General features: G+C 43.0%; 1 protein-coding gene across 2 annotated transcripts in view; it reads left to right on the top strand.

Moving 5' to 3' along the window:
- The window catches only part of Parp12 (poly(ADP-ribose) polymerase family member 12), a 34,976-nt gene extending 13,919 nt beyond the window's left edge, over positions 1 to 21,057 (top strand). Inside the window, exons 5-12 of one of the 2 annotated variants that reach the window (XM_046434209.2) lie at positions 160 to 283; positions 5,027 to 5,222; positions 9,345 to 9,486; positions 12,227 to 12,323; positions 16,159 to 16,234; positions 17,403 to 17,533; positions 18,386 to 18,537; positions 19,911 to 21,057. In XM_046434209.2, coding sequence (XP_046290165.1) covers positions 160 to 283; positions 5,027 to 5,222; positions 9,345 to 9,486; positions 12,227 to 12,323; positions 16,159 to 16,234; positions 17,403 to 17,533; positions 18,386 to 18,537; positions 19,911 to 20,236 — 1,244 coding nt within the window. In that variant the 3' untranslated portion in view covers positions 20,237 to 21,057. The remainder of the gene's footprint in view (positions 1 to 159; positions 284 to 5,026; positions 5,223 to 9,344; positions 9,487 to 12,226; positions 12,324 to 16,158; positions 16,235 to 17,402; positions 17,534 to 18,385; positions 18,538 to 19,910) is intronic. The other variant, XM_058575736.1, reaches the window with a different exon arrangement.
- The last annotated feature ends 2,168 nt before the right edge of the window (positions 21,058 to 23,225 follow it).

Here is a 23,225-nt window from a genome sequence, read left to right as displayed (position 1 = left end):
CTAAATGTTCAGGTATGACTGCACTAAGAAAACAAAGACTTCCTACAATATTCAGAATATTCTCAGGTCAGCAAGCAGCACTATACCCATTGATAGCCACAGGGTGTGGCTAAGCCATGTATTGCCAGGTTGTCTTAGCACTTTATGTTTCTATTTTAGATAAGTGCTATAGAGTTCATTTCCATTTGCCATATCGATGGCAGTTCTTGGATGGAGGCAAATGGAAGGATTTGGACAAAATGGAGCTTATCGAAGAGGCATATAGCAATCCCAGGAAAGACAGGTAGGAAATGTGTCCTTTGTCTCTGCTTTGTGCCTGGACTTCTGTGTGTAGTGTTGGAAGTTTAGCTTAAATAGCAGTGTTTTGTTTTGATGGTTTTCACATGCACACACAAACCCCTCACATACTCTAAGCAGCCTGGTCTGGAGGTGGAAGCTGGGCTAGAAATTGGAAGTTCATGTTCATACTGGCAGTTTGGTGGCTCTGTTCTCCCATCTTTCAGGGAGGAGTTGTAGGGAAAGGAGAAGATGGTACCATGACCAAATGAGTTCTCAATTATTTACTTCTGTAATTGATCACATGCATTAATTCATTTGTTAATGCAGAAAAGTGAGAGGTAATAGTTTGTGATGTTTTAGCCTTTTTTTGTGAAGTTATATAACTGAACTACTGTTTATTGTTTAGCATTTAATTTTTTTATTTTTCTAAACTTGTCCAAGTGTTTTCATCCAGTTAATTCATAGTAAATGGGAAAGTACCAGACAGCTTTATTTCCAAATACTTAAAATTATTTGGATTAAACTTGCTAGAATATGGTGCCGGGAAGGGAAACTTGGCCTACCATTTGTGTAATTTGCAAATTGCTGTTGGTTAAGTATGTGAAACAAATTACTCTCCTTAGGAGGATTAAATGGTTCACATATCACCCATAATCTTTCTTTTTGAGGCAAAATTTATACACAGTGATGTGCACAGATATTAAGCATGCACTTCAGTGAGTTTTGATAAATACATACACTCACATAACTAAAACTGATTGAGACAGAGGGCATTTCATCTCCTCAGAGGATCCTCATGTCCCTCCCAATCAACCTCACCCCTCTAGCCACTACTGTTCTGATTTCTTTATCATAGATTAGTTTTGCTAGTTCTCGAACCTCTTAAAAATGGAATCCTATGGTATGTACAGGAGTCTGGTGTCTTTCTCTGAGTGCTTTGAGACTTACCCATGTTGTGCCAGTCTCGGGTGCACAGGTGAGTTTCTGTGGGATGGATATCCAGGAGGGGCTTTGCTAGGAAGTGGGCTGCATACACACTCAGCTCTGCCAAGTGATGCCAGACTGTTCTCCAGGATGATTGCACCACTTTCCACCCCCATTAGCAGTCTCTAGGGACTCATCTCCCTGACACCTGCACTTTCCTGGTCTAGAGTGTAAATATGATCTTAGTTTGAATATCCCAGATTCCTAGTGAGGGAAGCTCATCTCCACATGTCCATTGGCCGTTTTTGCTTCCTCTGCTGTGAAATGTCTATCCTGTTTTGCTTGTTTTGGGGGATGGGGACAATTTTTTAAAAAATTCTATTTATTCATTTTGAGGAATTCACTACATTTCTGGATGCTAAATATGATTTAAATAAATAAATTCTTCGGATCAATTTATTGTATCCTTTTAAAATTAAAAAAAGTTATTCTTTTTTAGATATACATGACAGTAGAGTATATTTTGACATTTATACATGAAGTATAACTTCCCATTCTTGTGGTTGTACATGATATGGAGTGACACTGGTCATTTGTTCATATATGAACATAAGAAAGTTATGTCTGATTCATTCTGCCATTTTTTTCTATCCTCCTTTCCCTTCATTCCCCTTTGTCTAACCCAATAAACTCATATTCTTCCCTCCCTACTACTTATTGTGAATTAGCATCTGCATATCAGAGAACATTTAACCTTTGGTTTTTTGGGATTGGCTTATTTCACTTAGTCTCCAGTTTCATCCATTTATCTGCAAATGCTGTAATTTCTTTTTTTTTTTTTTTTAATATTTATATTTTAGGTGTAGATGGACACAACACAATGCCTTTAATTTTTTATGTGGTGCTGAGGATCGAACCCAGGTCCTGCCTTTGCTAGGTGAGCGCTCTACCGCTGAGCCACAATCCCAGCCCAAATGCCGTAATTTCATTCTTCTTTATGGCTAATATTCCATTGTGTGTGTGTATGTGTGTGTATATACATACACACACCATGTTTTCTTTACAATTTATGGTATCTTTTAATGCAAATATGTGTTTATCCATATTTTACTTTGTGACTTTCTTTTTGGTATCTTAAGAAATCCTCCTAAGCTCAACACCATAAAGAAATTCTCCTGAGTTTTCTTGTCAAAGTCCTACTATTTTCAGTGTAATACTGTATTTAATCTCTCCCTTCATGTGGTAAAAGTTGAGCCCAGTTTCATTCTTGCGCAAAAGAATTACCAGTTTTGCCAAAAACTACTTTAAAAAATATATCTAATCTTTTTGTTGTGATAAAGAATATACAACATAATTAAAATTTACCATCCTAACCATTTTAAGTGTATTTCTCAGTGGCATTAAGTGCATTCACATTGTTGTGACCATAATCATTGTCTATTTCCAGAAGTTAGTTTATTTTTAAACCCATAGAAAGCCAGATTTGGTAAAATGTTAACGTATCTCAGCTCATTTTTAGATAGGGTGTCAAATTTCACTTTTTGAAAGAGGCCATTCTTCTTTTTACCTGTCTTCAATACCATCTGTGTTGGCTCTGCATTCACACGTACACACTCGTCAGTGTCTGACCTGATCACTGTCCATCTCTATCAGTACCACGTTGACTTACTTGTTAGAACTCTCTGTATAGTATGTCCTGGCATCTGATAAAGCAAGCCCCCACCTCCTTTCTTCAAATTGTCTTGGTCCTTGGCATTTTGTTCCTTAAGAAATTTAAAAATTTCATCAGCTTTCACAGAAAACGCCATTGTGTTTTTAAATTGAAATTGCATCGACTCTTGTCAGTTTCGGAGAGAATTGACAGCTTTGTGTCATTGATACTTTCTATTTATGTACATGATGGCTTTCTGGGCTCTCAGCCTTGGTCTCTTCAAGTGTTGCTTCTCTGGATTTCTGATTAGACATATGTTGAGATTTCCTCACTTTTCTTTTATGTCTCCAAACTTCTCTTTTATTCTATTTCTTTCACTGCTGCATCCGTGGGAATTTCTTCTCCTTAATTTTCCAGTTTACTAGTTCAGGCTCACTTGGAATGCAATGTACTCCATCTAATTCTACTATTATTTACTTCTAAACATTCTGATTTTTTTCCTTTAATTTACCTGGTCATATTTTTGCAATATCTTAATCCTTACTGAAACTTTCAATCTTTAATTCATTTTTAATATACATATTTGCATCTGAGAATGCTAGTTTGTAGCCCTTGGTGGTCTGTATTTATTAACTAAATTTCTCATGCTGTCCTGTTTCCACATGTGTCTTGTTATTTGCTTTTAAGCTTACATTTGATGAAGCTTATTGGTGGAAATTCTTTTGGGGCCTCAATTGAAGGTGAATTTCTCCAGAGAGGATTTGTGTTTGCTTCTTTGGGAACCACATATTTAAAACTCACTCTTGCACAGAAATGTGAACCAGCCTAAATTCTGTGTGAGGTTTGAGTGGCTCAGGAGTTTGTGGGGGAGTTTTTTTCCTCTTCCATCCAGATCCAGCATGAGCACAGACAAATTTTCTTGCTGATTGCCTTGCCAAGGCAGGTCCCCTCCCCATGCCCTGTTACTAAGGATGCATACTCTTTCAGGGCCCTGGGTTTATGCGGAAGTGTGTCTCTAAATTGAACCTTCTACCTTCCGTAGATGCTGTGTTTGTTTCCTCTTGTCCCCTTGACTGCTAAAACCAAGGCTCTTGGTCATTACTCACTGACACTGCCTGTGGACAGCTGCTGGCCTCAGCCCTCACTTACCTCTCTGGTTTTGTATCCCTCTCAGTCTTTGGGCAGTATGGTTTTGAAAAGGGAAACCTGTTCTGGTGGCTGAGCATGCTTCCCTTAAACCCTGCCTACCAGCTCTTTGCCTTGGGACATGTTTCTTAGCCTTCCTGAATTTCTGTTTTCCCACCTGTGACATGGAGTTAATAGCCTCACCTGATAGGGTTATGAAACTTAACCTCCTAATGTATATAAAGTACTTAATATGGGGCTGGCTCACATGGTAACTAATCACTCAGTATATGTTAACTCTTGTTGCCTTCTGAGAATGTCTCTTCCTCAGTTGCAAGCCATGCATTTTATTTTTTAACGAACCCAGACAGGTCCTCCTACATGAGGCAATTCTCTGCCACTGCAGTCCTAGTGCCTTTTGAAAAAAAAAAAAAATTTTTTTTGTTGTACTAGGAATTGAACCCAGAGCCCTTTAACACTGAGCTACATCCCCAACCCTTTTTATTTTTTATTTTGAGATGGGGTCTCCTGTCACTGAGGATTTTACTGAGTTGCTGAGGCTGTTCTTGATTTGTAATCCTCCTGCTTTAGCCTTCCAAGTTACATTACAGTCATGCACCATCATACCCGCATTGAAAAAGAACATCTTAACCAACTTTATCTGTGTTTTGTAGTGAGAGGAATTTTCATAACTAGTCTTCTGTATTGCTATGATAATGATGATGATGATTATTTTGCATAGCAGACTTGAACTTAAAAAGCAGTTTTCCCATCTTTGGAAACACTTCTAAAAAATGTTCATAAGGGGCTGGGGCTCAGTGGTAGAACATTTGCCTAGCGTGTGTGAGGCCCTGGTTCTGTTCTCAGCACCACATAAAAATAAATAAAATAAAGGTATGTGTCCAACTACAACTTAAAATATTTTTAAAAAATGTGCATGAAACTTTAATATTTGTCATTACTGGCTGTATATCTCCTGGCAGGAAGCTGAGGGACCTGTTTGTTTGGCTGTGCAGTTTTCAGTCTGCCTCTTGTTTTCTTTGGCAGGATCCTGTGTGCTGAGTCGGCCAGTAGCTTTCACTTTGATACTCTGAACTTTGACACTATGAGGTTCGGCACTGCCCAGGCTCGTCGCCTTTCCACAGCCTCCTCAGTCACCAAACCCCCACACTTCATCCTTACCACTGAATGGGTTTGGTACTGGATGGATGAGTTTGGTTCTTGGCAGGAATACGGAAGACAAGTAAGTGTGAAGGAAAGAGGGTGAGTATTTTTTCCAGGGTGGAGGAGCCATTGAATACATGAGCATAAAGATTGCTAGGGAGCCTTGATAGAGTCAAGGATCCCCAGATCCCTGAATGACTCAATGACATGGGGGGCATTAACTTGGTAACGGTAGGACAAGATAATTTGGATTCATTTGTACCAGTTTTGCATCTTTGACCAATTAGACATCCCTTGGCTCCTGAGGACTGAATGAGAAAAACTGAAGTGAGACCAACTTTCTTGATTGGTTTTATTAAATGGGATAGACAAGTGCTTCTCTTACTTATTAACAGAAAACTCCAGAGCTAGTTCCTGGGCATGAAGGTGTGTTCGTGTAGCTGCAGTATAAAGTTTAAAGCTTTTCAAACTGCTTTTCTTGCCTATTTCTGTGACTTTCCAGAAGATGGTCATATATAAGAAAATTGATTCATATCAGAAATTGATTTGGGGTCTAGATCAAATTTCTCTCACTGTCAATTATTTGAAGGTGTTTATGATGAATGAGACTGAAGGGCGTCTCTGATCACTTGGAGAAGTGTAAGAATAGGGAGATAACCATTTATATAGGGATCCCTCTCCTCAATGAAAGTGAGCTGTGGAGCCTGATATCTATCTATTGTAATCTGGGTTGTAGGAGGCTATATTGAAGTTTTGGTTTCTTTTAAAAATATTTTTTTAAATTAAAAAAATATTATTTTTGGTACTAGGGATTGAACCCAGAGGCACTTTACCAGTGAGCTACACCCCATCCCTTTTTTATTTTTTGTTTTGAGACAGAGTCTCACTAAATTGCTTAGGGCCTAAGTTGCTGGGACTGGCCTCAAACTTGTGATCCTCCTGCCTCAGCCTCCTGAATCACTGGGATTACAGTTGTACACCATCATGTCTGGCTGGTTTCTTGTTATTAACTGTACTCAGAATGTTATTTTCTCTGGCCTCACTTGGAGATCAGCTGCAAGGGAGCAAGGAGTTTTCTCTTTTGCCACTGATGCATTCCCTATGCCTGGAACAATGACTAGCAGGTTCTCCCGAAACAGACATTGGCCAATTAAACGAGAATATATACTGCCCCTGTCTGTTGATCAGTTGGAGCTGGTCACTTTCCAGTACACTCTTCATTTTCTCTTTACCACCAGCCTCTCCTCAACTGTTGATCTGCCTGCCTGTCTTTTCCCTCTGGCTACTTCTCCTCTCCAGCCTTCTGGGACTCATTACCTGTGTGGGAGCCTTGTTCAGACAGGTTTTCCAGAGTTGGTCAAGAGCATGAGGGGAATAGTCTGGGGCTGACTTGGAGGAGGGGGAAAGGACATTCTGCTGTTCATGCTCCATTAACTCTGCTTGCCTGCTAACAAGTAGGTTCCCCGGTGGCTTGTCAAACTGAGTTGTCACAACTCAGTGGGTCAGAGACCCTAATTCTCCCAACAACCTGCATTTGGAGTTTTTTTTCTTCTATGTTCTTACTCCTTTACTGCACTGCATAAACTTGTTGAGGAGAGGTTAGGGTTCTGGGAATGAGCTGTATGTGGATGTTATTGACATATCCAGGTCCTAGTGGGGCATGGAAACAAAGGTGTGGACTTGGTGGGTTTCAGCTGCATGGTCGTCTTTTGTACCGTTAGCTCGACAGCCTCAGGACCATCTGTCTGTTTTTTCCTCATGCGTTTCTAGGGTAACTCCATATTGGGTTTCTTTTTCAGTTTTCTGCTAATTGCCAGGTCAAGCCAATTTTCCTCTTGATTATTAGAAAAGCTAGGTTTTTTTCTGTCTGAACTCAGGAGATACCTCAAAATTTCAAGGCATAATCAGATACTTTCTGGTCCTGCCTCAAGATCTGTGGGAACCTGTTCTATCTAATACCCCCAGATACTAAACTTGGGCCTCCTCAGTTTAAAGTTGGCTTCTTCTTCCAGATCCTGGAACTTAGGCACCACTCTAAGAATATAAGGTAGGTGGTTACTTCAAAAATTGTCTACCAGGGGCGCTGGGGTTGTGGCTCAGTGGTAGAACGCTCACCTAGCATGTGCGAGGCACTGGTTTGATCCTCAGCACTACATAAAAATAAATAAATAAAATAAAGGTATTGTGTCCAACTACAATTTAAAAAAAAAATTGTCTGCCTAGTATACTCTCTGTTGATGGTCCTCTTAGAGAGCCAACTCATTCTCACTCCTCAGGCTCTGGCCTTGGCTCACGTCTTTTTTCTCCAGGAAACCCTTTTTGCTCCTTCACCCCCACCTAATCTTGATCATTTTCATGAAGTCCCTTTAGCTTCTGTTGCACTCCATGCAGACCTGTGTGGGACCTTGAGCACAATATATAGACATGTCTGATTGCTTTTGTTTCTCCCTCCTTTCTTTTTTTTTTTTTTTTTTTTTTTTTTTATTTATTTTTTTTTGTTTTTAGTTCTCGGCAGACACAACATCTTTGTTGGTATGTGGTGCTGGGGATCGAACCCGGGCCGCACGCATGCCAGGCGAGCGCACTACCGCTTGAGCCACATCCCCAGCCCCTCTCCCTCCTTTCTTGCTGAACTAAATTGCCCAGAGGCAGGGGCAGATCTTGTTTAATTTATTGTCTGTCCATAAAGCATAGAACCTGTGGCCTAGGAGGAACAGGGTGCTAGGAATAGGGGGAGTAGGAAAAGCTACAGGGACAGAGGGGGTTATAGGTTAGGTAACTTTAATTTTAGTTATCAGAGTATTAACTATAATAAAAATAATGAAGCAGGAAGTGGTAGTGCATGCCTATAATCTCAGCAGCTTTGAGAAGGGAGGCAGGAGGATCACAAGTTCAAAACCAGCCTCAGCATTTTAGTGAGTCCCTAAGCAACTTAGTGAGACCCTGTCTCAAAAAGGGCTGGGGATGTGTCTCAGTGGTTAAGTACCCCTGGGTTCAGTTACTGGTTCAAAAATTATGACAATGATAAGTAGCATTTATTGAGGACTTTTTCCAGGCATTGTGCTAAGTGCTCTTTAGGTATTACCCTGTGAGGGTAGTATAGTCTTATCATATAATGCGATGAGTATGCATGAGTATGATAATTATTCTTGCTATATATTTGAGATAATGGAGACTCAGAGAATTTAAATAATTTATCAAGAAATGGAGTCTTCAAGTTTGGAAGTGAATTAGTTCATTTTATTTGGCTGTAATAAAATACCAGAGGTTGGGTACTTTATAAAGAAAAGAGGTTTGTTTAACTCACAGGAAGTTGAAAGGTAGCTCCATTTATTCAGCTTCTAGTGAGTGCTCTCTTGGCTGGGTCACAACATGGTAGAGAAGCAGAAAGGGAAGTAGCTATGTGCAGAAAGGACCAAGTATGTGGGGTGGCCTTGCTTTATAACAACCGCTCTTAAGAGAACTCTATCCTAAAGACCAGCATTGAACCCTTCTGAAGGCAATGTCCCCAATGACCTAAGCATCTCCTCCTAAGCCCCACCTATTAAAGGTTCCACCCCTCTTAACATCACTACACTGGGGACCAACGCTCTGGAGCAGGAACCCTTGGGGAACAGACCACATCAATCCATAGCAGGGAGCCAGAATTCAAACTCAGTGCAACCCCAAACATTAGCTATCCTGGAGGTGATCATAGATGAGATGAGGGTTTGAAATGAATAACTGGAAAAATAGAAGAGTTTTCCAAGGGACCAGAAAAAGAAAGCTTCATGGAGGAGGAGAGAAGTTGGATTAAAGATGGTGGGAATGGAAGGAGCTGAAGAAGAGGCAGTATTGCTGGACTATCAGTCAAGCTGTGTTGGAGAATCCACTGTTGATATTTCACTGACATTTGAATGGCTGCGTCATCCTTTCTGAGGAACTCCAACACTCTCTCTTCTGTTGCTCCCCTTCCTCTTACCCTGCTCAGCGGGACCTGTCTTATTGTCTTCCATTTACCAAGGAAACTTTCAGGAGAGTTGTGTTGCCTCCCTTCTGAGCATCCTTCCTTCCCCTGTCACACCCTGCTCCTTGGCACTCCCTCCTTCCTCATGATAGGATGTCCTTATGGACATGTCTTGAAAGTGGTATGGATATACCACCATCTTTTCTCCTTATCATGGGTTCTTGCTTTCATAAGTTTCTGGCTTTCCCTTCATAGGGCACAGAGCACCCTGTGACCACCATTAGTAGCAGCGACGTGGAGAAAGCCTACCTGACATTCTGCGCCTCAGGGACCGATTCCCAGGCATCTACCCTGAAGTTCCAGGCTGGAAAACACAACTACGAATTAGACTTCAAAGGTAACCCCGCCCCCCCATCAGAGCCTGGCTTGTGTGGGCACAGCCTTTCACATGAACCTAGAACCTGAGCTGGCGTAGGAAAGAAACAGAAGAGTGTTCATCTAGAAGTGGAGGCAGATCCATCAGTGGATGGTGCTGGCACCACAGGGTGGAGATGTGTGTGGGAGATATGAGGAGAAAGGACCTGAGGAGGGGCAGGAGCCAGAGTGCGGAGGTGCAGGCAAGGCACCAGCTGCAGTGCAGCTGTCCTGAGGGCTGTGGTGCATCCCCAACAAGGCCCCCATGGCTGTATTAGCGTCCACCTCAACACTGTCTGGTAGGCAGTAGTGCTGTGCCTGCTTTCTGGTAGGCACCCCCGGCCTAGGCGGGATGCCAGCTAGGTTAAATATGTGGTAGAACAAGCTTTAATTAACAGTTCCTGAAACAGGGACCTGAATGGTTTGTCCCAGTTACTTTACTCAACAGAAGCAGGTCGAACACTTTGACCACTTTCTTCAGAGACCAGTTTGGAAATTTCTTTTCAAGTTTTAGTTTTGCTATAGCTCCTCTTATGCAATTTCCACGTGAATATAGCAGTCCAGCTATTTAGTTCAGTGTTGTTCATGTTTCACATTTTAGACTTGGAGTCCCGAGTGTTCAGCATTGTAAAGGGAATATTAGGGCCTTGTTCTCCACACAGTGTACTGTTTTTGCTATTTAAAAAAAAATCTTTTTAGTTGTAGATGGACACAATACCTTTATTTTTGTTTTATTTTTTATGTGGTGCTGAGGCTTGAACACAGTGCTTTACACGTGCTAGGAAAGTGCTGTACCACTGAGCCACAACCCGAGTCCCTGCTTCTGCTACTTTTGTGGACCTTTGTTCTGTGTGGAGGGCAGCAGAGTGTTTCTGATGAACTATCTTAAAACTGCTTTGGCTGCTTGCTTTTGGCCAATTGGTTTTGTAGCACTTTGGTTTCACTTAAGGCAGAGCCCATGCTGCACAGGATACCCCTTCAGATAAGTCTCTTCTGCTCTCCAGTGGGATCAGCTCTGTTGGAGGATGCTGGTATAGGTGTGTGGTTTGCACTCCATGGCTGATAGACACAAGTATGTGGAAGGGCTCGGTGGGACTTTAGGACTGCCTTGTAGACCAGAGCTGTGCAGCTCACCTTTCTGCCTGCTGACAATACTTTGAAATAATTTTTTAAGTACCTAGAAAATATCAAACAGATACAACAAAAATGTCAGGTGCAACACAGTTCATTCTTCTCAACCTAGACCTCATTGCCGGGGACATAACAGACTCTGAGGACAAGAGTGGAGAAGAGCATATGCAGGCAGTTAGAAAAAGCACTATTGCAGCCTGGTATAAGTTCATTGGGTGGGCATAAGCCTGGTATAAGTTCTTTTTGGTAGGTAATAGCATCCACGAAAGAAGTTTGAGATGGTTGGCTTTGCCCTCAAAGTCTCAATACTACGAATAATGAAAGCAAGTCTCAGAACAAACTCTTGACATACACACAAACAGACATTTTTAAACTGTGTATTAGGAAGCAAGCGTATTTAAGATATACACACAACAGTTCAAGTCACTACTTGTTCTGTAGGGTTAGGAAGACTCAGCTCAGTCCTTTTAGGGATGCTTGTCATAGAGTCACTCAAGGCAAAAGCTAAGATTTCAGAGTCAGAATTCTGACATCCTGTTAGCTTAGCTAACTACAAACAGACAGAACTCCCCAAATCAGGGCTCATTTAGGGACATAGTCTAGTGTATCCTTTTCAAGGGCAAAGGTGGGAAAAGGCCTCACTTTATCCATGGAAGAAAGAGAAGGTACTGAATACATATTTAGTCAGCCCACATTTCTTGAAAAACTTTTTTAATCTTAAGTGCACTAATGAGCAAAGCATCAATGGGAAGTTGAGTTGTAGGTATCATAAAGGATCATGGAAACTGCATATAAGTGGTGTACTCCGAATGATGATGTGGGTGGCCGTGGTGTAAAGGACATCCCTTGGGTTATCTATCAAGTATATGCTCAAGCTCAGTAAGGGAAATTCTAGACATCTGTGATTTTAAATATTAGGGTGTTCTTAAAAAAAAGAAAACAAACTTGTTTTTGTACTGTAAGTGTGGAAAGTAGGATTTGACAGGGTTTTCCTGCTAGGTAGGGATATATGCTCTAACTTCTAGGTATTCATTTTTAAATCAAGCATTTATTGGTGTTGTAACTAAAGGCAGTAGTATTTCCTCTACCCCCATCTTCAGAATGAGTAGGAGATTCTTGAAGCTGAGGCAGCAAGAATTTTGTTTATTAAAAGATGATACACATGTAAATAAGTGATAAACACTGCTATAGAGTTAGCTTAATCAAACTAACAAAAGTTGTAAGAGTAAAATTATTGTATTAACTCTAAATCCTACTAACTCAAGACATGGTAATTTGGTCTCAGGCGCGGTTGAAGCTATTTTATATTCAAGCTGGGAAAAATTGCTAAGCAAAATAATAGCTTAAACAAGATTGGAAGGAACAATTTAAAAGCACTCATGTATAATTGATACGTCAATTACTAATCATTCCTCTATTCATTAAACCCAGTCTCCCAAGGATACTTATTTTCTTTACAAATATTTGAAATGTATGAAACTACCTTATTTTTAAGCCTGGTTCAGGGCTTTACAGATTTGGATTAGCTTTCCATCCCATTTAATTTGTGTTTATGAAACATTGATGTCCTCTCATTGGCTGTTTTTTTTCAGCCTTTGTTCAGAAAAACCTAGTCTTTGGCACCATCAGAAAAGTTTGCCGCAGACCCATATATGTGTCTCCCCAGGATGTGAAGACAAAGCAAACCTGGTAGGTTGCACAGGGGCCCCTGCTTGGTTGGCATGTGCTTTCAGTTGGGGTGCAAAAAGCACTATTGGTGTTGTGACTAAAGCTCTAGCACTCAAGCCAGCATTCAGATCCACTAGTTGGGGAGTTGTGAGCTGGGGTTAGAATTATCTTGTGAGTAGAATCTTCATCGCACGTAATGCCAGGACTACCTATTGGGATGTGCAAGCCAGGCTGGACTTGAAGCCAGCCCACCAGTTTGTCTTTTCAGTGTAACAATTGAGTTATAGACCTGAATTTTTTAAAATGTTGACATGATGAAATAATGATGGAATTAATAAAACCCATGTATTTTAGTCTTGAATATCAAGGAATACCGAATTACCAAAAACTGGCATTACAGTCACTAATGGGCCAGTTTCATCTTCATTCAGGGTGGGTTTATTTATGTCATAGGGTGGGTACCAGGAACCCCTAGGTGAATCCCCTTCCTTGGGAGCACAGTGGTAGAGGAGAAAGACCTACAGCTGATGGGGAGATTGACACTGATCAGGCCCCATTTGAAGCAAGATTTCAGGCTGGTGCAGGTTGATGAGATTGGAGTTAGGTGGGGAGGAGTCAGTACTCTCCAAACCACAGGCCATGTGCGGGGCGGGTGGGGGTTGGGAAGGTGGCCTAGATGGTGGATGGTGGTACCACAGTGCCCCTTACAGTTTGGGTTTGCCACAGTCCATGTTGGGACTTTGGCCGCTGCTGTCAGCTAGGTACAGCTCCTTTATTCAGGCTCATTTGTGTTTCCTTGGAGATAGTGTCTCTCTTGGTTCTTTTAAGACCTCAGAAGTAGATTTTGGTGGTTGTCTTTGTGAAACATAGAAAGTCATTTAAAACAGAATTTGTGGGACTGGGGCTATGGCTTAGTGGCATAGTGCTTGCCTAGCATGAGTTGTCAGACTCTTGGATTTTTGTCATTCTCACAGGTGCAAAAGGATGTGTCTGTACTTTAGCTTGTTTTATCAATGAGGTTGAAATTTTTTCCTAATGTGTAAATGCTGTTTCTCCCCTTTCCATCTTATTTTTCCAGTGGTCTGTTTGTCTTCCTATCCATTTTTCTATCAACTTTTTGTTTTTTTGGTATTTTTCTTAAATAATGAGAACCTTTCTCTGTTAGGGAGACTAGCCCTTGGTTACTTGCTTCTGTCGGCTTTTTAACTTTGCTTATGAAGGATTTAACCATACAAAGATACTTCTGATTTTACTTTTTTTGTTAAATGTATCTGTCTCTTTATTGCTTCTGGATTTAAAGTTTTGGTTGATTACTACCTTCCTCCAGCTAGAAGTCATTTTTTTATTCTTTCCCTATCCAGACCTGTCCTAGGCACTTTGGAAAAGTTTGTCTCCTTTCTGAGACTGGCTATCCTATGTCATCATTGTAATTTATTTTTCAGGAGGGCCACAAGCAGATACCAAATGTTAGAAATAAAAATGATTATTTTGGCCAAACACAGACTCAGATACGAGTGATTTAGTATCTCTCTCTCTCTCTCTCTCTCTCTCTCTCTGGGCTGAGTGCCGCACACTGCTCATGCTGTTGAAGTGCCTGGTTCTTCTCAACCTGTGTGATGGTGGCTGGTTGTCATTAACTCCAGTGGGAAAGGCTGCTGGGGCCTCCATGGCCCAGTGGGACTCTCAGGTGGATCACATTCAGAAACACTTATGCATTTATAGTTAACAGAAGCACAAAATGTGATCTCCGTATTCAGAAGTTACAATACAGGAATATCATTTAATGTAATATTTGAAACAGCATTTATACACATCAAGTGTCTGGTTGAGTTCTTCCCATCGTCCATAAAAATATTTTATTCATGTGCTTTGTCTTTATTTTTTCTTTTTTAAGTGCAGTTTTTTATCATTGCACTTCTTAAAAAAGACTATTCTAGAAACTACATTAAAATTACTCACATTTTTACCATTTCTTTGTCTTCTCATATTTCCTTAGAGGAAGATCTGTTGAAAAAATCTTTTGTTTTGGGTTTGTCTGAATGTTTTTTGTTTATTTATTTGTTTTTGGATTAGGGGTACTAGGGATTGAACTCTGGGGCACTAAATCACTGAACCACATCCCCAGCCCTATTTTTACTTATTTGTATGTGGTGCTGAGAATCGAACCGAGGGCAACACACATGCTAGGCAAGCGCTGTACCGCTGAGCCACAACCCCAGCACCCCCCAGCCCTATTTTGTATTTTATTTGGAGACAGGGTCTTACTGAGTTGCTTAGTGCCTCGCTTTTTGCTGAGGCTGGCTTTGAACTTGCGACCTTTCAGAAGCCTCAGCCTCCCAAGCTGCTTACAGGCATGTACCACAGTAGCTGTCTGTCTGAATGTTTTTGTCCTTAATCTTGAAAGACATTTTCACTGAGTATAGAATTTTAGATTGTAGTTATTTTCTCTTAGACCATTGGCGACCCCATTTCACCGTCTTCTGGTTTATGTTGTTGCTTTTGAGAAATTGGCTCTTGGTCTAACAGGCAATTCTTTGACAATAGTCACTTCTTTTTCCATTGGCTGATTTTAAGGACTTCTGTCAGTCTTGGTGTTCTGCACCTCACTACACTGTGTCCATTTTGTGTCTGTATTTATCCTGCCCGAGACTGATCATCTTGGTTGGTGTCTAGTCCGTTCTGCTCTGTCCTCCCTGTCTGGAGCTTCCTTCAGGTTCTGACCAGATCGTGGCAAGGCCTTCTTATTCTGTTCTCTGTGCCTCAATTTCTTCCCCAGTTTCTTTCATCATCTTTCAGCTTAGTGCTTCTCTTTCCTCATCTGCTGTTGAGCATGTCCATTGAGCTCTCATTGTCAGGGAGTCTACTTTTCATTTCTAGAAGTTCTGTTTGGTTCTTTTTGTAGATGTTCCAGGTCTTTTAATGGTTTTCTTGCATATGTTTTTAAAGTTTGCCTTTTATTTTTTAAACATAGGAAGAATAACTGTTGTTTTATGAACTGATAATTTCATCATCTTAAATCTTTGTGTGTCTGTTTCTGGCTGATGCTTGCTGGTGGGACCTTGATTAGTTATTTTTAAACCATGCCATTTTCCTAGGAAGATTATTTGTGGGAGTTCTTTGAGGCTTAGAATGAAGGGACATGTCTCATGCCAGCAAAACAGAAGGTAGATCTGCTGTGGGAAACAGCACATTCTGAAACTTAAGGAGAATGATTTGGAATCATAGTTTCACAGTTCAGTTCCTAATCCTGTTGGGCCATATGTCTTTTAGAACTGCTTTTATTTGTCTATTTTTATTTTTAGAAAGGTAATGTGGTGCCTGTATTATGTGGCACTCTATAATTTGGCACATTGAAATTACTGCAGTAAAGAATGTGTATTGTTACTTTAAGAAGGATGAATAGAAACCACAAGTAGTCTCTTACCAGTTCAGTTAAATGTCTACTGCCAAATGGGTTTTCGTGTCAATTTTAAGTTTAAAAAAAAAATTTTTTTAATGTCAACTACACATCATTGAGGCTTTCTAAAGAAAAAAGTCTTTGGAGCTTTTAAATTTCAAGACTGGATAAAGGCTGTGGCCTATGTGTGCTGTTTTACTCATGTGCTGTGATCCTTTTGTGTGGTTATTGGGACACAGGTGAGAAGTGTATCTCTCGGGACTGATTGTTTTAGGTTTGGCCACCAAAGCAAAGATAAAAGTACTCCCACAGTGTGAATATTGTGTTATGTGCCTCCTTGCATTGGGTTGGCTTTTAAAATATGCTGAGACTCATAACTGGTGATGTCGGTAGTGGAGACTACCTATGATAGATTTGGTTGTTGAAGGATGTCTAAATGGTTTTGTTTACATGTTGTAGCAGTGTGACGTTTCAAGGCCCAAAGAGCATCCCGGACTACTGGGACCCCTCAGCTCTGCCGGACCCAGGCTTTAAGGTATGGGACTCACGTAGGGCTGGAGAGGATGGGTTCTATAGAGAGGACGAATGTGGCCAGATTGCACTGCGAAGCTGTGGCTCCTGAGAGCAGGAGGGCAGAGGTACAAATAGGTTTTTGTTTTTGCAGGGAGTTTTAAGCCCAAGTAACTACCCAGGAGATGGCTGTGGCTCTGAGGGGAGAGGGTACAGGGTAGAGGGAGGAGAATGAGTTGTGCAATTTGTTAGGAAGGGCAGAAATAAGGAGTTGTCCTTGGTTAATAAAAATCAGTTTTACTAAGGAAGAAAAGAAAAATGAGGGGAAGATTTAAAGGGCATTTATTTATTTATTTTTGGTACCAGGGATTGAACCCAGGGACACTTAACTACTGAGCCACATGTCCAGTTCTTTTTTATATTTTATTTTGAGACAGAGTCTCACTAAGTTGCTTAGGGCCTAAGTTGTTAAGACTGGCTTTGAATTTGTGATCTTCCAGTCTCAGTCTTCGTAGCTCCTGGGATTAAGGGTGTGCGCCACCACGCCTGGAGGATTTCGCAGGGAGGGCACGGATATTTAAAGGGGAAAAGCAATAGATGCTAGAAAATAGGAGAATGGACAGTTCAGTAGCTCAGTATGGGCCTGCTCTCTGATGGGAGCAGTGCTGAACACAGTGGAGTACTCAGACTAATGTTCTGCACTGCCCCATCTACATGGAACCCTTGGGCCGACTTCTGACATGTTTTCCAACATGATGAGCCCTGTCCTGGGAGAGCTTCTCTCTTGGAGCGTACACAAAGCCCAGGCAAACACCAGCAAGTGCAGGCCGCGTGTGGAAGGACTGGAGGAGTTCAGACACCTTTATTGATACTAGCTCTTGTAGGCTGCATAGTCCATCCATTGTCTCTGGCCTGCATATAGAAGAGCAGGGACGTCCTGCGTATACCTAGAGTGGCTGGCTTAGGCAACATGCACCTGTTCTTCATGCTGGTCTCCCAGTAAACAAGAGGGAAATGACCATAATTTGCAACTATCTCAGGCCTGGAGAGACCCTCTCCGAGGGGAAGGGAGCATGGTTGTCACTATCTGGCTGACTTGCTTCTGCTGTTCTTACATCCTAGCAGTCTTAGGAGGGGATTCATCTGTATTTTGCACTTTGACAATAACATATTAAAATATTGTCCCTTTTCAGAGGATCATCCTGAGTTCTTCCACAGAAGAGTATCAAAAGGTCTGGAACCTCTTCAACCGCACGCTACCTTTCTACTTTGTTCAGAAGATTGAACGAGTCCAAAACCTGGCCCTGTGGGAAGTCTACCAGTGGTGTGTTGGGTTTGCTATTGGTGGGCTGGTGGCTCTGTCCCATCACCCTGCTACCTTCTTAGCAACAGCATTTTCCTGAGTCTCCAGGAAAATCAGTAGCACTGTTCACCCAGTGGTGCTGGGTATCTTGTCTCCTTATCCTCAAGCTGTGTGGCGGTGTGGCCTACTGTGGAACTGAGAATACTGAGGCTTCCCAAGCTTAGACTTTGTTCCTGTCATAACTGGTAGTAAAGGCTGCTCCCACCCTTGTCCATTCTGCCACCATGAAGATTGGCAGGATGGGATAGGATGGCCCACCCCTGCTCTCAGTCCCAGAAACTTTAATGTATGGCCACAGAGCAGGGACCTCATTTTCCACATAAGGGCTGGTATGTTCTTGGGCACTGGCACTTCCCTTTGTGGGATGAAACACTATGGGGGGTCTTCCTGAAGGTTGGGGCATATGAATCTGTCCCCATATGGGTCAGGGACAGTGTGATCTGTACAATGTCATGGTAGAGGGGAGAGGGTTGGACCCCAACTGATGAACCTCCTCCCAGCTTTCCTCTACTTCCCAGCTTCCTAAACTCAGTTCTGCTCAGGTGGCCCTGCTTTCCTGGGAGATCTACTTCTGGAGCCTGGAACTGTGGAGGGAGGGGAGTTTCCCTTCTGCTCTTTGCAAGGGGCCATTCTACCTTCTTTCCCATTCCCTGGCCTATAGCAGGAGCCTCCTGGGCCTGGCCAGGGAAACCCACAACTAATCTGGTCGCATGATGCTTCTATTATCTTGGCAAATGCATTTCCAGGGGTTCAATAGACTATATTTGGTGACTAGAACCCTCTGCCCCAACATGCATCCTTCTGCAATTTTAGGCAAAAAGGGCAGATGCAGAAGCGAAATGAAGGGAAGGAAGTGGATGAGAGGCAGCTGTTCCATGGCACCAGCACCAACTTCGTGGATGCCATCTGCCAGCAGAACTTTGACTGGCGGGTCTGTGGTCTTCACGGCACTTCCTTTGGCAAGGGTAAGGCGAGGGCGGCCTCTACTGCAGCATGCCTCGCCTCGTCGCAGGGCTGCCTGCTAGAGGGCAGGAGGGAGCAAGCCTAGGTTGATGAGCTGGTCTAATCAGCAAGAAGTGGTCACCTGCCCTCTGAGGGTGTGCCCCTGAGCCCTCTGGGGATACCATGGCCCTCTGAGGGGATGCTCTCCCTTGCCCTGCAGTATCCTGACTATCACTCCTCTGTATATAGCTCAGAGCTCAACCTAAGATGTGGCAGGGCAGCCCTCCCTACTAGGATGTTGCTTCCCTGTGGAATGCAGGCCCTGGGAGGTAGTGACCAAGTCAGAAGAGGAGAGGGGACATCTTTTTACCCTGATGAGGTCACTGGACTATGCTTTCATGATGTCATAGAAACCTGAAAACCTTACAGTGTCATGGTAATGTCATTCTAGCTATTGTTCAAGTTATCTGTTTTCCTGGCCCTTAGTTATTTTTAAACTTTATTTGGAAATAACTTCAAACTCAGGAAAGTTGCAAGAAAAAAATATATATGCAGGAATATATACATACATATATTATATAATCTCCTGCATATATTTCACCTACTTTTTTTTTTTTTAACCTACATTCATCAGTTTTAACATTTTACCATGTTGGTTTTATCATCTCCTCTTTTTTTGAACTGTTTGCAAGTAGATGGCATATATGGTATTCCTTCACCCTTTAATACTTTATAAGATCAGGAAGGCTTGTCTTACAGAACCACAGTGTGGTTACCAAATTTAGAAGTATAATAACCTGCAGTTCGTATTTCATTCCCATCGATTATCCCTCAGGAAACTTCAGTCTGATGTGGTGACAATTCTGGGGCTAAGATGGACAAGAGCCAGGGGTAGGTTTGTGAATCCCAAAGTAGAGATGGCAGCTTCCAGCCCAGGTTCCCATTTGACAAGGCTCATAGTTGTATGTTGGGCTGCTGATGGCCGCAGAATGGCTCATGAATTGAATCTCATTCACTTTCCCCACAAAGCCTGTGAGGTTGGGTGGGGTAGCTCCATTTTAAAGCTGAGGAAGCAGGTTCAGGAGTTAAGTAGAATGTTGTGCTTGGAGACTGTTAGATTTTTGATGGTTTCAGAACTGGAAGGAGTTTTCTTTCTGAGTTAAGTGAGCCCACTGATGCCTTGCCATGTGGAAGGTGTTGACATGTCGATGCATGTCCCTTCATGAGGGGAAAGGGTGAAGAGGAAGAGGGGCAGGGAGATAGGGTGTCGAGAGAGCAGAGGCTCCTGGGATTGCCCATTCCCACAGTGACATCTACCAACAGGTTTTTACTGTCCCCTTCTTGACTGTGGGCCTGTCCTCCCAGTGCCCACCAGGGCCCATGTGTGTCATTTCAGGGAGCTACTTTGCCCGAGATGCCGCATATTCTCACCACTACAGCAAATCTGCCACGCAGACCCACACGATGTTCCTGGCCCGGGTGCTGGTGGGCGACTTCGTCAGGGGTAATGCCTCCTTCGTCCGTCCCCCGGCCAAGGGAGGCCAGAGCAATGCTTTCTATGACAGCTGCGTGAACAGCATGTCTGACCCAACCATCTTCGTGGTCTTCGAGAAGCACCAGGCCTACCCTGAGTACCTCATCCAGTACTCCAGTTCCTCCAAACCCCCTGCCACTGGCTCCTTCCTCGTTGCCCTGGGCTCCCTATTTGGCAGCCGGCAGTGAGGGCGGCTGGGGTGCTCCAGGCCAGCTCATCTCTTTTGGAAGAGCTGTTCAGGATGTTTTTCTTTTTAAACAAAACTTTTAATGAACTGTTGTTTAATGTTGGCTTCTCAATGAAGTTAAATTCTTAATCCCTTGCTGGTAATAGTTTTCCCTTTTAGGTCATTTTTGGGCTTGCTCGTGAATTTGCCAGAAGTGACTGTAGGTGAGCCCAGTTTTACTTTTTAATAATGTGTTAATATTGTATTTGTTACTCTGCTGACTTTGCTGCTTATTGGCATCAGACAGAGTTTATAGACACTGTTTTATGGATTTGTTTTAATTGTTAAGGGTTTCTATCTCTATAATGATTCCATTTCTCAGGGTCTCATGACCTCTGTTTTGCCTTTCATCAGAGGCACTGTAGCTGTGTGGGGACTAATGGAGTGTGTGGAGGGACCCAGGACAGGCCTGGTGCAGCTCTGTCAACATCTGCCTTATGATCTGGCACCAGCCCAAGCAGCTCTATGGCTGTTGCTCCTGGGCTCTGTTGTTGGTTGAGCTGTGTCATATTGTCAGAGCAGTGGCTCCTGTGTGGTGTCGAGTCCCTGCTGGTTTTCCTTCGTCTTAGTGGGGTCAGCAGTCATCCAGAGGAAACAATAGCCACCCTGGCAGGAGATGTGGATGAGTACCCCGACTCCTGGGCCTGGCCTGTAAATGCCCATATCTGTATCCCTTAAGCACATTGGACATCTCCAAGTGTGGGTTTTACGTCCCAATGAGGTTGAATACCAGTGCTGCAAATGTCACATGAGAGTATGGAAATAAAAGACTATTTATCTGAAGTGGATGAAGACTGGAGCTTATTCTTCTGTGTCTATTTTATTGAACAGCTGCTGGGTACCAGGTTCTTTTCTGAATACTGGGAACTGTTTTAGTCCTTTGGAGTGCTGTAATAACGTTCCATAGATTTGGTGGTTTATAAACAACAGACATTTATTGCTCCCAACTAGAGGCTGCAAGTCTAAGGTTAAGGTACCTACAGATTTTGGTGTCTGGTGAGAACTCATTTCTCACAGGTGGCACCCTCTTACTGTAACCTGCATGGTAGAAGATCTTTCAGGCCTTTTATTATACAGGGCACAAATTCCATTCACTCCACCCTCAGGACCTAATCACTTCTTAAAATCCCACTGCCCAATATCATCACCTTAGGTGTGAGGGTTTAATGTATGGGTTTGGGAGAAGAAACAAAATTCAGTCCCTAGCTGGGTCCAGCAGAACTGTCATTGGCCTCATCGGGCTGTGTATGGACTTAATCACAAAGCTAAAGGTTTGCGCCTCTCCCTTGCTTGAACGCTTCCAAGGCCTTAGGAGGGCCCTAGCAATATATAGTCACATGACTGTGGGTTTTGGTAAAGTTTGCAAAAGTTTCATATTTGTATTCCTTTATTTCCCCTACTACAGAAAGTTTCAGCCCCACGAAACCCAGGTTCACTGTTGATCCTGTGCATCATGAACAGAGCATGCTGTGGTGTCTGGGTGTTGGCTGGTTTTGGCCAAGTTGGCAGAGAGGCTGGCAGCCTCCCAAGAGAAGAGTTCAATCCTGACTTGGTGCTTCCGCTTCAGTTGATTTGTCCTGTGATATTCAGATCCAAGGCTAATTAGTTTCCCCATCTTTGCAGTGTTGCAGCTGTCTGCAACCTTACCCAGGTGATAGATCAAGCCAGAGAAGAGCTGAGTTCAATGACCAGAAAAAGGACCAGCAACTCCACCTCAATCACCAGCAGGGCCAGCCACATGGCTGCATGTGGTGTGATTTTCAGATCCCCCAATGATGTTCCCCTACAGCCTGACTAATCCTGAAGGTTCCTTCGTTGCGCCCCCCCCCCCCCTCTTTTTAAGATGTTGATGGACTTTTGTTTATTTATTTATTTATTTTTAAGTGGTGCTGAGAACTGAACCCAGTGCCTCACATGCTAGGCAAGTGCTCTACCACTGAGACACAACCCCAGCCTCCTTCATTGCTTTTTGACTGTCATTGGTTACCAAGTCTTTGTTACAGTAGTGGGGGAAGGGGCCATAGAGAGGCACCAGATCAGGTGCTTGCCTTGAACATAAAGGCTTGAATGTAAAGAACACTTCTGTGCTTCTTAACCACCCAATTACCCCAGGGGTAATTGTAATCAGGAATGGCTCATTTGGGAGTATGGGTGGAAGAATGGCCAGAGGAACAAGGTGGGAAGTAGTCATACGCGCTGGGAAAGTTAAGTGAGCTATGAAGAACAGAGAGGCCGCTGGATATGGTGACCTTTGAGAAAGCAAGTTAGAGTAACTCTTTGGACTATCAACACTAGAGAAGGGCATGGTCCATGTGGACAACCTGGTGGATGCAGGGGAGCTGTTTTGATGGGTCTACGAGAGGGTGGACATTATGATGGAAAGGAGCCAGAATGATTACAACTCTGAAGATGTCTGGTGCTAAGGCATAGTAGGATCTAGGCATCTCAGCTGGAGGAGTTGATCATGGATGTTTGTGAGGACACAGTTGGAATATAGTGAATGGTTGCATGGAGGATCCAACCAGTTCAGTCCCTGCCATTTGCTGCCCCATGATAGATGGTAGGCATGAACTGAGGGATTTAAGCAGGACCAGGGATTATGGGGTTCAAACAGTATAAAGTCTGAGATTCCAGTGATTCTAGCACACTCACTGTGTGAGCAGATGGTGACCACCTGGGCATGGAAGGTGAGGGAGGCCCAATGGAGCTGATGGGCTGCGGGCGCAGGGCCAGAGCCTGGCTGGGGCCACAGGGCCAGAATTGCAGGTTGTAGGGACTGTGCTCCAGTAGGAATCTGAGTACTCAGTTGGGCTGATCTGCAGGTTGAGGTTCTGAGGTGGCAGTAGGGTGCTTAGGGGTTAGGGGGCCAGTGAGGGAGGTGGATGGGTCCTCAGGAATTTATGGTTTTCTCCAGTGAGTCTTGAGTTCCAGGCCCAGGCATTGTAGAGTCT

The sequence above is a fragment of the Marmota monax genome, unplaced genomic scaffold (genome assembly GCF_021218885.2).
Source record: "Marmota monax isolate L192 unplaced genomic scaffold, Marmota_monax_Labrador192_F-V1.1 WCK01_AAM20220418_F8-fsc00122, whole genome shotgun sequence".
NCBI classification, from domain to species: domain Eukaryota; kingdom Metazoa; phylum Chordata; class Mammalia; order Rodentia; family Sciuridae; genus Marmota; species Marmota monax.
Note: the sequence above shows the minus strand (reverse complement) of the source record. Positions and strands in the feature narration are given on the sequence as shown.